General features: G+C 35.8%; 1 protein-coding gene across 6 annotated transcripts in view; it reads right to left on the reverse strand.

The window, feature by feature from the left end:
- Positions 1–2,794: 2,794 nt before the first annotated feature.
- Naxd (NAD(P)HX dehydratase) overlaps positions 2,795–14,847 on the reverse strand; it is a 56,913-nt gene continuing 44,860 nt past the window's right edge. For all 6 annotated transcript variants that reach the window (XM_081733463.1, XM_081733460.1, XM_081733459.1 and 3 more), the window contains one exon: positions 2,795–4,606. In XM_081733463.1, coding sequence (XP_081589589.1) covers positions 3,563–4,579 — 1,017 coding nt within the window. In that variant the 5' untranslated portion in view covers positions 4,580–4,606 and the 3' untranslated portion in view covers positions 2,795–3,562. The remainder of the gene's footprint in view (positions 4,607–14,847) is intronic.

Consider the following 14,847-nt stretch of genomic DNA (forward strand, 5'->3'; position numbering starts at 1 on the left):
TTTCGAGAATTTCTGCCATCTAGGTAACTATTACGAAATCCAATTCGATGGAAATTAGATCTATTGTTTGACTGATTCCTAAATGTACGATTAATATTTCTGTTGCTTCTGAAATTAGGTTCGGTTACATTTGACTGATTCCTAAATGTTGTACGATTACTATTTCTGTTGCTTCTGAAAATAGGTTTGGTTACATTTGACTGATTTCTAAATGTTGTACGATTACTATTTCTGTTGCTTCTGAAATTAGGTTCGGTTACATTACCGGTACAATTGATAATGCACTGCTCCGTATTCGTGTCCGATAAATGTTTCATCAATCCAAGGAAATGAATTTTGCGAAGATCCTGGGCCATATTGTCTAGACGGAGTTTCTTCATTATTTTCCTCATCGTTATCCCGGTTTTCCTCCAACTGAATGTCTAACGCTGCTTCAATTAATGATTCAGTCGAACTAAACAGCAATCCTGTTTGTTCCACTTTCTGACGAAGAGTCATTCTAATTCTTGATGGATCCAATTCTATTTGAAGAGCAGCCACAGCGTGCTCAGTGTTCATCAGGCCTTGCATCTTCTCATCCGTTACTTCTCGAAGTTGATGACTGGAAACAGGAGGCACTACTGGGTTTTCTACAGGACGTTCTCGACAGACTACTTGACTTGGAGACTCAATAGTAGAGCGTTCTCTGATCGCCTGCTTCGTAAATTCTTCACCTTTCACCAAAGCCACAATTGGAAAACCATCGTGTATGCTCTTGCCACGGTTTATCTCCCTTCTCCCAATGCCTAAGTCCTCCGTCACAACGAAAGCATCTACCATTATCACTTACACCAAAATGGTAAAACTCAGACTGGGCCATTTCTTCTGGAGTTTCTACCACTTCCATAGAACTTTGTACAATTGTAAATTCGGTGTTGATTTGCTGTGTTATCTGATCTAATTTATTATCCATTTGCTGAATCATAACCTGTGTAATTTATTCAAATCTAGTATCTATTTGTTGAAATCGAATATCCATTTGCTGAAATTTTTGTTCAAATTTAGTGTCCATTTGTTGTGTTAGTTCATGTGTTATGGATTGAGTTATTTGATGGGACATTTTCTTCAGCTGTATCCATTCTTTGCTGTTGCTGCGATATTTGCTGACCAAGCTGTTGCGATATTTGCTGACCAAGCTGTCTTATAAGATCAGCCACGTTCGTTGATGAATTCGTACCTGGTAGCTCAACATCACCACCTTCTTCATGCATATTTTCATTTCCAGAAACACTCATTTTTGTTTCTATAAATACTTTTCCCACTTCTGAGTAAAGTATACTCTGTGTTGATCACTATGCTGAGACTGCTTTACTATACTTCAAACTAATCTCAAGTTCCTGGTCGGTAAACCACCATCTAAAATGTAACGTCCCGGGTGGAAACACCATCTATCATGTAACGTCCTGGGTGAGATGGTCCACCATCTATAAATGTAACGTATATTGGGAACCACCATTTAAAATATAATGATTAATTTATATTATACATATATTTTACGTTACATTCTACCCCACAGTCCGTGTGTTTTAAAAAAATGTCAAAATGATCCAATCACATTAAATCAGGCACGACAAATTATATCATTATTCCCTTTATTCTCCAAAACTTCATTAATTATACTTTTCTTTTTCGGTTGTCATAGCAACGTTTCAAAACAAGTAATTATCTGCTGTTATAACTATAAATGCAAATTACCTATAAAACCAACATATACTTTAACTATTCAAGATTAAATCTTATTTTTTTCTATTTAGAATCAACAACATATATTTTTTCTTCTTCTTCTACACGACAGATTGTGTACTTTTATGCACCGTTGCCCAAAATCAAGATATAAAAATAGAAGAAATTACAAAATAGATATACAATATCGTTGTAATATGTACTAAATTATTCCGTTTTCATTCACATAGCAATATATAATATAATCGCGATTCTATTAAGGACTTTGGTCTACACAGCAATATCTTTACGACCAAATCCAACAAAATAAAATTTTTGAACTGAAATTAGGTTTAAAAAAAAAAAAAACATAATTAACTAACTCCATGGCCTATGGAATCCGGAGGTTCAATGCCGCATTCACAAAAGCTCTCCATTGACTTTTATCCCTAGCCAACTGAATCCAGTTTGTACTTTGTATTACTATTTCCGCGAGATCCATCTTAATACCGTCTTCCCTTCTGAGTCTAAGTCTTCCTAAAGGTCGTTTTCCGATTGGACTTCCAGTTAAAACTTTGAAAGCGTTCCTACTTTCTTCCATTCTGGCTACATTACCTGACCATCTGACCCTAACAATGTTTAGTAAACGGCATAGATTATGTAGTTCCTCGTTATGAAGTTTCCGCCATTCCCCATTCCCGTTCCTCTTCGGTTCTAATATTCGTCTCAGGATCTTGTTCTCAAATACTTACAGTCTGCGTTCTTCCGTCAGAGTAAGTGGCCATGTATCGTAACCATACAGCACAACAGCCATGATTATCGTTCTATATATTTTAAGCTTCAAATTTCTCGACAGAATTCGCGACGACAAAAGATTTTGAACTGAATAATAACGCGAATTCCCTGCTTTTCGTCGACATTTAATTTCTTCGTGAATGTGGTTTTGGTCTGTTAATATTGATCCTAATATTTGAAAGTATCCACTTTATCAAAAGTATTATTTTATATTTTAACGCATCCATAACTTGCAGTATTACAATCCCGATGACCTTCCATGTATTTAGTTTTCTCTGCATTTACTTCTAAACCCATGTTCCTGCAAACATCTGCATTTCTTTCTATTGTTCTCCTATTGTTCTATATATGAAAACCAGGGTTTGAACTGTACATGCGTGCATATACATATGAAAAACACCAATGAAAGATCCCTTACAAGAAGAAAAAAAAATGTGAAATGTGAAGGTGTCATGTAATTCGACATACTGAATTGATATTCAACTTTACCAACTCCACACACGAAATTGTTAAGACCTTACACCTTACAACATTTTAAAATACATATGATTTTACTTAATTATTATCAAGAGGATAGTTATTAATAATATTAGTTAAGGAATTTATAAAATGGTAAGTAAAGGCCTGAATATAAACAATTTAAGAATAATTAAAACATATTTTACGTAGAAGATTCTTCAGTAAGCTTACAATGAGTTTCATTAAAGAAACATTCTTTGTAAAACATTATAACATACACCAAGAATAAACTAAATTTATCATGTGCTACAAGATTCCCCCTTCCCCTAATTCCAGAACTATTCTTTAAGGACACTTTACATACTTGAGTACTTTAAATTATGCACAAACTGCGATTATACAAATACATACATATATACATAGTATATAAAAGTAGAATCATTCTTAAACTGTACCCTCCTTTCAAACTGCAAACGCCTGCAACTAAAATATACGTTTATGCAGAAATTTATAAAAATGCACATTTTGCACGCAGTCTGCAGTTGAATATACAGACAATATGATACAAGATGCTTATGAAATATCACATATCACTGTTCAATAGCTTTTACGTAAACGCTTGATCTTCGAACAATGAATCAAAAGATTCGTGGATTTCGTTTACCATATCCGATGTGGTCATACTCCTCCTAGATCTGTGGAAAGCACGTCGATTGCATTCTTTAGTCAATCGACACGCACCGTATGCTGCTGTGATTCCTGCAAGCGCTTTTGTCGGGCTCACCAAAGACCTACACTGCAGGGCCCACGTATAGAAAGTACCTAAGGCTCCGGACAACAGATCTCCCTGCCCACCACAGCGACGACCACTTCCGCTTTCTGAACATTTCCATACCTCTTCATGGCTACCTCCAGCTATTATATCAATAGCTCCCTTGTGAACTACAACCACTTCCGGTCCTAATGCAGTCGCCAAGTCCTTCACACAAGACGATTCCGGCTCGGGCGTAGCAGGCCATGTTGCTCCCAGAACAGTCTTTGCGAGACGGGAAAACTCCATGGCATTAGGAGTAAGAATAGCTCCTGGATAATTCCTAATCAACTCTGGCCTTTCTGTAAGCAACCACAGACCATCAGCATCAACTACAATCGGTTTCTTCTCTGATCTACAATAGTCCAACAAAGCTGCTACAGTGTTCATTGTATTAGGATCCCTCCCAAGACCAGGACCAATAATTAACACATGTAACCGTGGAAGCCATGGCTTAAATTCAGCCACCGGATCTCTCGCATCCAAAACTGGATGCACAATCAGCTCTGGACTGTAAGATTTTATTACTGAAGCCGCTTTTCGCATACTGAATACGTGAGCCAAATCAGCACCAACCTTCAACGCTGAAATCGCTGAAAAATATGGTGCACCAGTATACTCCAAGCAACCGCCTACGACGCCAATTCGACCAGCTTGTCCCTTATGCCTATCTGTGGTTAATGGAGGGACGATAGCCTTCACCTGGTTCACATAACTGGCCTCTGAATCTCCTGAACAATCCATGTTATATTTTCTATCTGTCCTTAATACAGGCTGAAATCTGCCAAGTGCAAATTGTAGCACTTTTAGCATTTACAGCAAAAGTATAACGTACGGGATCTGAAACAAAAACATAAATTACACTATTTCAAATTGAAAACATCACCAAGAACCTTTGTAACAATTACAGTATTATTAAAATGATCATTCATTTATTTTCTTTTTAAAGTTCTCTCAATCATACGCAGGATTTATGAAACGAAGGCATAATCTACCTTATAATTGCTTATTAAGAATACGGAACACGTTATAATAATATTTAAAAAAAAACTCACTAGAATAATGTTCACGTGTATCTTTAGCCTATATTTCAAGTGCTCTCGCGGGCACTTTTTATCAGAGCTTAGGCTTTTTAAGTTTTCTCCTATGCATTCTTCACATAGTTCTTATAAACTACAGTGCTGTGTATATACAATACAAATCAGTATAATTTGGTTAGTGCACTTACAACTTAATCGAATTTGATTCTTGCTTTATTTCCTTTCTTTCTTTTAAATCTTATCCCATAATTTTCTACGTTGCATATAACTGACTTCCAACCAATGGATATACAATGCTGCTAAATTAAACACTGTTGCCAACTTATGATCAAATTCGATCTTTAATATTTTTATATGGCCTAAAAAATAAAGTATTTACAGTGTTATTTTTTTATTTTATTATTTTCTTTATTCATGTAATTAGTAATGGTTGTATTCCAATGCTTCTCAAGGTTTCCTTTTCCAGAGTTCAATAGCGGGTTTTTGGTTCTTATACGTTCCTTGCAATATCTGTAATAGCCCGAAGTAAAACTTCTACCTTTTCAACTATATGTTTTTTAGTTTGGAGATGTTTTGCCACCCCTGAGACAGCTTCTAGTATATATATATGAGAATATAACGTGCCCTTACGGGTCAGAGTAGAACAAAAAGTACTTGAAGAGGTCGACCATTTTAAATATCTGAGAAGTATTTTGACGAAAGACGGCTACTGCACCAAAGAGATCGGTCGAGAATTGCCATAGCGAAAGAAGCATTCAACAAGAAAAGGTCACTCTTAACTAGCAGCCTTAATATTGGACTAAGGCAGAAATTGGTCAACTGCTATATACAGAGTATTGGATTTTATGGTTCAGAGACTTGGATATTACGGAAGTTAGGGAAGAAATATTTAGAGAGCTTCGAAATGTGGTGTTGGAGAAAGATGGAGAAGATAAAATGAACAGAGAGAGCAACAAACAAAGATATTTTAAAATAGATAAAGAGAAGAGGGCATTTCTACCCAGTATCCTTCGTAGGAAGGCCAATTGGATTGGACATCTTACGAAGGAATTGTCTTCTTCATACCGCCATAGAAGGAAACATGGAAGGAAAACGAAGAAGAAGAAGAACACAACTGATCGATGATTTGAGAAACAGAAGAAAATATTGAGAGTTAAAACAGGAAGCTGAAGATCGAAAAACGTAACCTAAATATTAACCTCTCTAAATATTTCCAGGCTTAAATCTAAAATTGGAAAGAAGAAAAAAACTCATTAGTCCCAGGACATGCTGAAAGGCAGAATACGTAATAATAATAATAATAATAATAATAATAATAATAATAATAATAATAATAATAATAATAATAATAATAATAATAATTGTATTTGTATATATACACAATACTGTTGTTACAAAAACTATGTGAAGACCTTAAGCCTAAGTCCTGACGAAAATTCCCGCCGGAAGCACTTGAAATATAGGTTAAAAATATACATGAAAGGAATATTATTCTGGTAAGTTTTTTGACTATCTTCTCTTACAGATCTCTTGCTCTTAACAATATCTGCAAGGTATAATAATACATTTTACTCATTTAACAATCATAATAAACAATATGGGTGTCTTAGCCTTCGAGAAAAAGTAAGTAGTCCTTCCAAAGAAACTGTACATTAATTCCACAGCCAGAAGAAATTTTAACAGAAATAGAGAGCCTAGGACAGCGTTTTTCAACCCCTGTGTCGCGACGCATTCGTATGTTACAAGATTTTTAACGTCCCCTAAGAAATTATCTTTTGTAATGAAATCTTAAGAACAGAGTTCTAAAAAAAATCATATTTTATAAGACAGACTAATAAAATTTATTCTAATGTTAAAAAAGAACATTTAAGTTACTAATATTATTTTGTATTGTTTTCGAAAATGGGAATTGTTAAAAATCGGAATATATTTCGTTAATTAGGTGATGGATATCTAAATGACACAAAATGAATTTTTAGATAAACAGTTTAAGTGTGCTGATAGTTAATTAGGTCTCAGGCAAACGCCTAAAAGTGATCACCTATTCATTTATGTCATTAGAAGTCATTAGGAAAAAAAAAAAGAAAAAGAAAAGAAAAACAATTCTAGAGAACCTCGGGGTTCAAAATAATGTAAATTATCAAATACAAAAAGGTGCGCAAGAGATGAAAAGGGCATTCAGATCCTGACTCGAAAAAAAAAAAGAGCATGGGTGGACTTTTTTTTTTTTTTTTTTTTTTTTTTTTTTTTTTTTTTTTTTTTGTAAATATCAAAACACTGTCACTTTTAGAGTCCAAAGGTTAACGTTTGGTCTCCTGCATTATTAAAGAAAGTGGTCTTTTAAGAGCTAATTTTTGCTGATATCATTTGTCTCATGAGCTAAATTCTATAATTAATGTAAATGAAACTGTAATTTTGTGGAAAAGAAAAGAAACATTTGCCTTTTACTTTAATTTTACCCAATATCTAATTCAATTAAGAACAGGCAGAGATATTTGTCTTTCGAATTTTTGGGCTCCTTAATTAATTCAAATACTAAACCTTACTAATCTAACACTTTAGAAGAAAATAAAAATTGAAGAACATAAAATGTGATTATACAGATCTTGCCTCCTTAATGTAGACGCCGAGATGAGTGTGTGTGTCTGTCAAGAGTTCGTCCACGCATAGATATGCTTTGCAAAATCACCAGAGACAAATATCTCACTAGTTTTAAGTTTGATGTTTTTTCATATTACTGATGGTAATATTTCTTTCTCATATTCCTGATTAAGAGACATAAGTTTCTTTTAAGGTAATGTGTTTCTATTCAAGAGCCTTACGTCATTTGATTGTGAGATCTGTATCTTATAGTCGTTCCATAATAATAATAATAATAATAATAAATGTATTATATGTACAGGGTGTATCAAAAACAACTTTACAACTTTGAAAATTCATATTGATTTATTTATTTAGCTTACAGACATGGTTTTGGTGTCATTTTGTAAAAAAATACGTAAAGAGTTTTTTTTTTTTTTTTTTTTTTTTTTTTTTTTTTTTTTTTTTTTTTTTTTTTTTTTTACCTTATACCTAAAGAGGTTTTATGTAGCTTCCATTGGTGATGCGGCACACATCCCATCTGAAGTCGATTTTTGCCAAACCCACTGCAACATGTCAGATATAACTGTTCAATTGTGAGGTAGATCCTAACTCTGGTACAACTGCGACGTAGATAGTTTGAGATGCGACCGTTTTCTCTACACACGCTAAACTGTAATGTGTGGGACACCCAGATACCGAGAAGCACGCCGGGTTGATTTTGTAGGACTGTTCACAAAGTTTTATCTCACTTGCTTTATATTTTCAGACGTACGGGGATGACCTGAAGATTTGTTGTGTCTTATCAAACATCCAGTTTCAATAAAACAATTACGCCACTGATAAATAGGAGGCCTACTAGAAGGATCTTTACCATACTTTGTATGAAAATTACGTTGCACACATGTCGCAGACTTGGATTCTTCAAACCAAAACACAAAGCTAGCAGGCTCGGGACCAGTAAAGGCAGCCATCTTTGCTGCAACTGCCCTAGCGTTTGCAGTGTCTTGTTTCTGAACTAGTGTACTACGTGAGACAAAACTTGATGTATTGTGCTACAAAATGAAAGCCATGTCTGTAAGATAAATGAATAAATCAATCTGAGTTTTCAAGGTTGTAAAGCCCTTTTTGATACACCCTGTATTTTTTTTTTTTTTCATCTAGGAAAAAATCACATGCAGGGGTGTCGCGAAAGTTTGAAGCATACTTTGGTGTGTCCCAAAAAAAAAAAAAAAAAAAAAAAAAAAAAAAAAAAAAAGTTGAGAAACGCTGGCCTAGGAACACAAAGTAAACAATGATGAAAATGAAACGAAACATAAACCCTTTATGGATAATAATATCAATTTTGTGGCGTTTCAACTTGTTGTTTCGTATAAATGGCGTTCTCTATTCTAAAATGCACCAGAAGAATAAGAAATTTTGCTTCAGAACAGTTCTTTTGAAACTGCCTCCTTTATATTTGAAATGTCGTGGAAAATATGACAAGAACAGGTTAAAGAATGGATTTTTAGTGTTTTTCAGAAGGACAGAAGTAGTACTGTGAAAAAACGTATGACAAGTTTATTTTACTTGAATATATACCAAATCTGATGTAAAGTTACCACATTCCATTTAGAAAGTTCGACTTCCAATCTCAATACAACACTTTTTCTGATGTTGAAAATTTTAGCAGAGCATTCAGTATTGCAGTACTTGATATTTTGGCAAAATTCACTTTCTTTAGCCTTAGAAGGGGAAAGCGAACGGTATCCTAACTTTCCGTTACATTTCAAGCCATTTCAAGGGCAAAAAAGCATTATAGAAAAAAAAGTTTGAAGCATTTTTTTTTTTTTAATTTCTTGAGGACATTCCGGATTTGGATCAAAAATTTCTACATTCCATTCCCCTCCCTCCCCCCCCCCCAAAAAAAAGTGACTTCCGATGATCTGCTATGGAAATTTAAAATACGAAAACTCATACCTGGTGTCCGGGAAGTAGTGACTCACTTAGTAGATGCGGTAGGTTAGGCTGATTAATGTTGATGTTTGTTTGTTTCTTGTTTTGTTTGTGTTGTAGTGTAATGGTGTTTTCCCTTTTTCAGTTGGCAACACTACAAGATGGCGGCTCGCCTGATGCTTGAGAAACGTGTCCAATGCGTTCGCCTATTTTCTGAGGCACACAACGGACAGACGAGGCAAAGTTTCATATGGTAGGATCAGTGAACCGTCACAACTGTGTGTATTGGTAGGTGAGTAAACATGATCACCAAAGTCCTAGTGTGATGGTTTCCCGTTCAGATGTGCCGAGATGCGTGCAGAAATGTGCTCCTCCGGATACAGGCATGCACCGATGTTAATGGCCGTCAGGTGGATCTCCAACTGAAGAATAGGGATTAGATACTGTAAAATACTTGATTTTTACATAATTCCTCTGTACCTACAATTTTGTTTCATGCCATTCTCGTTTATAATGAAAATGTACTGATCACTCAAAAGGTGTCACTACTTCTGGTACGCCCTGTATACAACAGCAAATGTCACCGTGTGGTGCGTTGTGAAGTACTATTTTCTGTTATATAATTCATGCCCAACTATTCTCTGCATTACTTCTTAAATCACTGTTTGTGTTTTCCCTCTTGTATTCAGATAGAAACTGCACTGGAAAACTAAATTGAGTATATTGGTATTTATCATAATGTTCTGAAAATTGATAAAATGCATACAAAATAATTTATCATGAGCATTTTGTACTTTTTCATTTTCTGAAACGACAATGTTTTCAAATTCAATAACACTGAACTACATGGATATTTTATGAAATATACTAATTGGAATGCTGAGGAAATTTTGGTGTAGTAACAGTATTATAAGATTTTATTTACTGAATTTATCGCATAGTCCCATTGTATGTCTAGGCTACCTTTATTCCATTATAATTATATGGGCGCATGAGAGGATGATCCAAATTAACAAAAAATTGGCTACTTACCAATGAATCCTCCCTTGGAAAGCTTAAACACCTTTTAGACGTTTCGGAACTCACAGCTGATTCCTTCCTCAGTGGCAAGGTGAAAGGGATTAAAACGGGTTCCTTTCAGTTTTAATCCCCTTCACCTTGCCACTGAGGAAGGAACCAGCTGTGAGTTCCGAAACGTCTAAAAAGTGTTTAGGAAAAATGAAATGAAATGAAATCTTTGAGTTTTACGTCCCACGATTATGCCGGTTAGGCTAAAGGAGACGGTGATGATGACTAATGAAAGAAATGGTGGAATAAAGAAAGTGGGAGGAAACGGGAGAACCCCGAGAAAACCCACGCACACAGTTTGTCCACCACAAAGTTCACTTGGCGGAGGCTGGGATAGAACCCGGGACCCCAAGCACCAGAGGTGAACGCACTACCACTGAGCCACCGCGGCCCCAAAAAGTGTTTAGGCTTTCCAAGGGAGGATTCATTGGTAATTAGCCAATCTTTTGTTAATACCTTTATCCATGTTTAATATATTCCTAGTCCTAATAAAGGGTTTGTATTGTATACTTGTCTTTCTATAAACGAAGAAGTTTTGTGCAAAAACTTTAAAAAAAAGTAAAAAAAATGGACACCATATGCTTATCATAACGTGCTTTCTCTACATATCATCGAATTAGCTCCTACAGAGGATTTAGTGTGTAAAAAACCAGGCTGTTCCCTCCTTTCATTCATAAATAATGATACTACAACCGTCAGAAGTGTTCTCAATACACGGACACTGGATTGTTTAAGCACAGCAGCTAGGTTGTGATACAAGCTATGTGATCTACGTAAAGAGCACCGACTTCAAGAGTGAGAGAGTGTATGGCTGTTCTAGGAAGGGGATTGCGTAGCGTAGTGGTTAACGCATCGGTACGGCATGGCGAAAACCCGGGTTCGAGTCCTGGTCAACTCAGTCACTTTTTAACTCTTTGAATTCACACATACAGAGAAATTAGTGTATTAAAAATCCGGTTGTTTCCTCCTTTAATTAATATACGAGGGACATCCAGAAAGTAACTCTCCCACAGAAGCAAAACACAATTGAATGGAAACCTTTATTGTACCAAATACTAGGATGTGTTTAGCTATTTTTCAACATATTCAGATATTCACCGGAATTCAGACATTTGTCATACCGTGGGAACAACTTATCTATACTTTTGTCATACAACTCGCGCGCCTGAGATTGCAACCACTGTTGGACACCCTCCTACGCCTCTCCGTCATTCTGAAAATACTGATGATGACCTGACAGAAATACCTTTAGGTGTGAGAACAGATGGTAATTGCTCGGACACGAACAGATGGTTCAAGTAAAACGGTTGAAGAAATAGAAAACGAAATAATAAAAATTTGGAACAAAAATTAGCAAGAAACCAATGTCTCACGAAGACTGTATTATAATATAATGCAAAAAATTGATATTCGTCTCAAATGGCAGCACTCTGAACTCAATCCAGGTCTAATACGTTATCTCTCAGGACATGGCCATATGAACAACACTTGTACAGAATAGGTTTGAAGGAACATCCCAGATGCCAATGTCAAGAACTAGGCACGCCAGAACACCATATTCTATGGTGTCTCCTCTTAGAAGATCAATTAGAGGGAAGAGATGTCATCAGAACAAAAGAAACAGGGGAAGTTTTAGCTAAGGACGAGAACTACAAAATATCAAGTAGAATAGCAAAAGAATATTCTGATCTAAGAAAAAAAATTATATAAAAGGCAACAAGAATAAGAGAAAGACTTTTTGGAAAATGTGATACAGGAATAAACAAAATGTAAAAGAAAACAATAAGAAGAAACGAAAATGAATGAGTCAGAGTGAAGTTGTCCCAGGAACGCTGGATTTCCGCGTGCCCCGGAAGAAGAGTATGAATGTGCGCTCAACGTATCCCCGGCATCAAACCGGATTGGAACTCCGGATATGTTGAGCGGGTGTGCACGGAAATAGGTGGTGGGAAATCGCGCAAACTTCAAAATAAATCAAAAATAGCATATATATAACATATATACATAACATATTCTAAAGATCCTATGCAACGAAAAATGTAAAAGCCAATAATTCGGTAAACGTTATACAGTGTCCACCTCGGAACTTGATTGCGTAGGTGTCACCACCAGTCCCAGCACTAACGGCAGCAGGATACAACTGACCAGGACCCGCACGAAATGCTCCGAGTGGGTCCTGGACCTCAAGTCTTTGTACTGAGGATTAGAAGCATAGAAGTCAATTGTGGATAACTGAAATAATTAACATCGCTTAGGATCAATAAGGAAATCGAAGTTTGCGAGATTGGAGAAAAGTGTATGGATGATGTAGTGTGCAGTGTGGTGAGTTTTTTTTTTTTTTTTTTTTTTTTTTTTTTTTTTTTTTTTTTTTTTTTTTTGTTATAGTGAAGTTGTGTTTTCACACACACGAGTGTGTAATGCTTATTTAAGTATAAGTGTGCAATAATGTTGCTGAGTTCAGTAGTGCAAATATTAATATCCTCTATTAGGAGAATGTAGTAAAATTTATTAATAAAAAATCACACAGGAGGAAACCAAAATTTAAAAAAAATCTAAAATATAATTAAAATAATAAAAAAGAATAAAATAAAATAAGATGGATAGCCTATCATACATGTGAAACCTAAAACCAATGAAGAAGATGATAATATAAAAATAGATGGAAAACCTACCATACAGGTGAAACCTAGACCTAATGAAGAAGATAATAAACATACAAGAAAGGCTAAGTATGATAAAAGGAACGAGGATGAAGCGATTGAAGACTAGAGTAAGCTAAACTTGAGTCGAGAATAGAATAGAATAGGAAAGTTAGAAGATGAATTAATATTAGGTAGTTAGAGTTTTTTTTTTTTTTTTTTCATTTTGTGTCAAATTTTATCTTTTTTTTGTTTCTTAGTGTTGTGGTTTCGTCCAATTTTCCTATCCCTCGCCACTGTCAACCTTTGTCCAAAAGGAAAAAACAAATGAATGATGAAAAAAATAATAAAGCAAAACAAGATTGCAACGATGATAGCCCTGTTTCGCTTAAACTTTCAGGTGCCGAAACTGAAAGGTCGCGATCTGAGCAAAATAAATATATAAATAAATAAAATAAAATAAAAATAAAATATACACTTTTCTTGTGTCCACAAAGATAGCGTTTGTTTTTTGGTGGAGAGGACAAGATTCGATTTTAGCTGAAAGCACGTGTAATGCATATTTGCAGATTTCACGTACTAAAAATATAAATTGCATTTCTTCTACCACATGTAACTTGATGTCCTTATGTAACACCGGGATTACGAAGGACAGGACCTGCTAGTAACGAGGGCTTTATACCACGACTGATCCGGCGCAGATGATCATGTAAGATAAGCTTTCACAGAATGAGCCGTTCTCCACTACTCTACCTTTCTTCTAAGAAAGCTGGATTAAAGTTGGTTCACACATAGCGTACCGTGGTCCACAAAGTTTCCTTTCTGACTTAGGCATTGAAAATTCATTTGGTTCTCTTTTTCAATACACACATGACGTGTCGTGCCCCGACAGGCCGCCTTGAAGAGAAACCAGCCCGGTTGTGGCCTATTGGTCGCAATCCTTCAGCATTCTTCGGAGCACACGAAGTTGACCAGAACTAAGGGAAATGGTGTAGTGTCACGTCATGGTATGTGTGAATGATCACGGCCGTGGTACGGACGGAACATGGTAGGGAAACGGCATGGGCACCAGTGGCGGCTTTAGCGGATAGGCTGGGTAGGCACGGGCCTACACAAAAATTTTATAAAATATATAAATTTAACAAATAGAATCAACCACTACTGTAAAAGTAATTTCCTACTGTCATTAATCAATCAAATGTGTATATGTATTCATAAGCGAGGGAGCGAGCCTACCCAAAATTAAAATCCTAAAGCCACTCCTGATGGGCACGGCACACTATGTGTGAATTAACCTTTACAAGACCACGCACAGGTTATGGTATCTCGGTCAAGAATCTGTTTTCTTGGCACTGTGACAACTCACAGTATTTTATTTTGGAGAAGTATTACTTGAAGTGTATATCTTCATAGAAAGAAGAAAGCAACCAGCCAACCTATTCCTGCACTACGGCCTTAGTCACTTACCTTGAGTGATTATGAAAAATAGTGGAATGATAATGTGGAAGGAAACGGGAGAACGATGAAAAAACACGGACACAAGTACACACATCACAAATGCTGAAAGTTTTGTGGCCAGAATCGAACTGATAAGCCCAAGTAAAAGATGTGAACGCTTTACCACTGAGCAACGGCGCCATCCTGGTTAATTTGGATTGTTTTGTTGGAATTTATCGTCCTTTTCAGCACCGAGGCTGTAAGACATGTGGAACCACAGTAATGTGTTCGATTTCCATGGCTCTCCCACGGAAATCGAACAATGAACTAGATGCACCAAAGCTGTGTGTGCTAACCTCAGTACCAATAGAGAGGTCCGGTT

Source organism: Thermobia domestica, chromosome 12, assembly GCF_964235325.1.
Source record: "Thermobia domestica chromosome 12, izTheDome1.hap1.1, whole genome shotgun sequence".
Lineage (NCBI taxonomy): Eukaryota > Metazoa > Arthropoda > Insecta > Zygentoma > Lepismatidae > Thermobia > Thermobia domestica.